The sequence below is a fragment of the Gracilinanus agilis genome, chromosome 3, assembly GCF_016433145.1.
Source record: "Gracilinanus agilis isolate LMUSP501 chromosome 3, AgileGrace, whole genome shotgun sequence".
Classification (NCBI taxonomy): Eukaryota; Metazoa; Chordata; class Mammalia; order Didelphimorphia; family Didelphidae; genus Gracilinanus; species Gracilinanus agilis.
The window spans coordinates 210904465-210906935 of record NC_058132.1 but is presented as its reverse complement, the minus strand read 5'-3'; the positions used below and the strand labels follow the sequence as shown (position 1 = coordinate 210906935).

Genomic DNA, 2471 nt, shown 5'->3' with positions numbered 1-2471 from the left:
GATCTAGGGAAGACAGTTTTTAACACAAAATTATGGGAGCCAGTGCTTCACTTGAGGGTTTGGCTTTACCTTAAGGAAAAATATACTTGCAACACAATGGTCTTGTCTTATCCATGTCTTCCTAGAAAATATGGGAGGAAAGATACTAAGATTTTACCAATACCTAGGTTAGAAAAAATAATCAGAATGTTTCTCAAAGTTTTATTTCCATAAACCTGTCTTCATATACATGCAAGGTGGATACATTTTCATATATCCTTCATGTTCTTACAATCAAACCTGGTGGTTCTACATATGGTAGGTGAAAAATTAAAAAGTTATTTCATTAATTATCTATCACCAGACCTCAAATCATCTCTGGTTTCCTTTTGTTCACACACAGATAGTGGGAAATGTATTCAGAGAACTGGACCCAGGTAACAGAATTTTTGCTGATGGGATTCCCTGGTAACTGGGGACTTCAGCTTCTACTATTCTTGGGCCTTTTGGTAACATATGTGGTTACAGTCTTGGGGAACTTGCTCATTATTGTGCTTAGTTGGTCTGACCACCGCCTACAAACGCAGATGTATTTCTTTCTGAGAAATCTGTCACTACTGGAGCTGGTGTTGGTCTCTGTTGTTGTTCCTAAAATCCTGATCAGCATCCTCACTAGAGACTATACTATCTCCTTTATTGGCTGCATCATGCAATCCTACTTCTATTTCCTCCTGGGCACTACTGACTTCTTCCTCTTGGCTGTCATGTCCCTAGATCGCTATCTGGCCATCTGTCATCCATTACACTATGAGACCTTAATGAATCGTCCCATCTGTATCCGACTAGTAATAACTTCCTGGGTTGCTGGTTTCCTCTGGGTGCTCTGTCCTACCATCCTCATGGCAAGGTTGCCTTTCTGTGGCCCCAATGTCATTGATCACTTCTTCTGTGACAGCTGGCCTCTTATGAGGCTCTCTTGTGGGAGTACCCAACTTCTGGAGTTAGTGGCCTTTATACTCTCCACAGCAGTTCTTCTGGGCTCCCTGGCATTGACTTCTGCGTCCTATGCCTGCATCCTTGCTACCGTCCTCAGAACTCCAACAGCCACAGAACGAAGGAAAGCCTTTTCTACCTGCGCTTCACATCTCACCATGGTTGTCATTGTTTATGGCAGCTCCATCTTTGTGTATATTCGCACATCAGAGGCTCAGTCTATGCTCCTTAACAAAGGGATCTCGGCCCTAGGATGCATCATCACTCCACTTCTCAATCCATTCATCTTTAGCCTCCGTAATGATAAGGTGAAGCAGGCCCTAGGAGATGCCTTAAGATGGCACAAGAATTTAGGTACCAGAAGACTTTAAGGACTTTGGGAAATGGAGAGAGAGGGTAGGCAAAAGTCCCAGATGATGGGGTACTATTATACTTTGGAGTCAAAGAAATTTCATCATTAACAATGAAAAGGGGTCTTAATGATTTAGGCATGTTTTAGACACAGTTAAAGTAAACATCATCAATAAAGTCATCATTAAACTGGAGGGATGGCATTGTGGATGAGTAAAAAGAGCACTGGGCTTAGAGTCAAAGGTTTGAGTCCCAAGTCTTCCACTTAATACCTATGTGGCATAAGGCCAAATAAGTTTCCATCTATGAAATTGTTTTTTTCATTTATAAAATGAAGGGTGCCTTCAGAGATAATACTCTATTACTTTTCAACTGATATAAAATTTATAAACTACATATATAACTTAACTAGAAATTCTTTACATATGAGGTGGAGAATGAGGACTGGGTGGATATCAGTTGAAGTATACTGTTTAGTTAACAGTGGAATAGAAGATATTCTAGATGGGGTAAGCTTATAAAAAACTGTCCTCCTGAGAAAATCTTATGGTTGATTATATAAAGATATTACCAAAGGGAGGTTTTGGTGGGCAGAGTCACAATGGAGGATTAGATCTAGCTGAACTCTCTCAACCATCTCCTTCAAATGACTTTAAAATAATACCTTAAATCAAACTTTGGAGCAGCAAAACCAACAAAAGGTTGGGCTTTGACATTTTTTGGCCTAAGAGAACTAAAGAGAAGTTTGTGGCATTGAGGTGGAGGCCTATAATGATATAACATACACAAGGCAGTATTAATAGTAGCTGGAGTAGCAGCACCTCTGGGAGTTCCTAGTCAAGAAATGGTAAAGAGATTAGACAACTGATTAGAAAGAGAATATGAGTACCCTTTTCAGGCACTGAGAATAGCTAGTGTTGATTGGCAATTCTATTGCCTATATGCAGGTCTGGGTCTCAGTTCCAGGCTAGAGAGGAATACTGTTGGTCAGTCACAAGGGATCAGAGACTCCAGTCACAGTACCAAAGCAAAGAGGAGTGCTAGAGTTTGTGACTGCAGGTGACTATGGAATTTTTCTGGAGAAAGAAGAGAGTATAGACCAGAAAAACAGTGACCATACCTGGGTTACACTATCTTAGAAGTTCTAA

General features: G+C 40.5%; 1 protein-coding gene across 1 annotated transcript; it reads left to right on the top strand.

Annotated features, from left to right (window-relative positions):
* The first annotated feature begins 392 nt into the window (after positions 1–392).
* Positions 393–1343, top strand: LOC123239785 (olfactory receptor 6T1-like). The gene has a single exon (XM_044667079.1). It carries the CDS (start codon positions 393–395, stop codon positions 1341–1343), a length of 951 nt encoding a protein of 316 aa, XP_044523014.1.
* Positions 1344–2471: the final 1128 nt, after the last annotated feature.

What these genes read in the sequence shown, in the direction of transcription:
- LOC123239785 (XM_044667079.1), top strand. Translation starts at nt 393, where the DNA reads ATGTATTCAGAGAACTGGACCCAGGTAACAGAATTTTTGCTGATGGGA.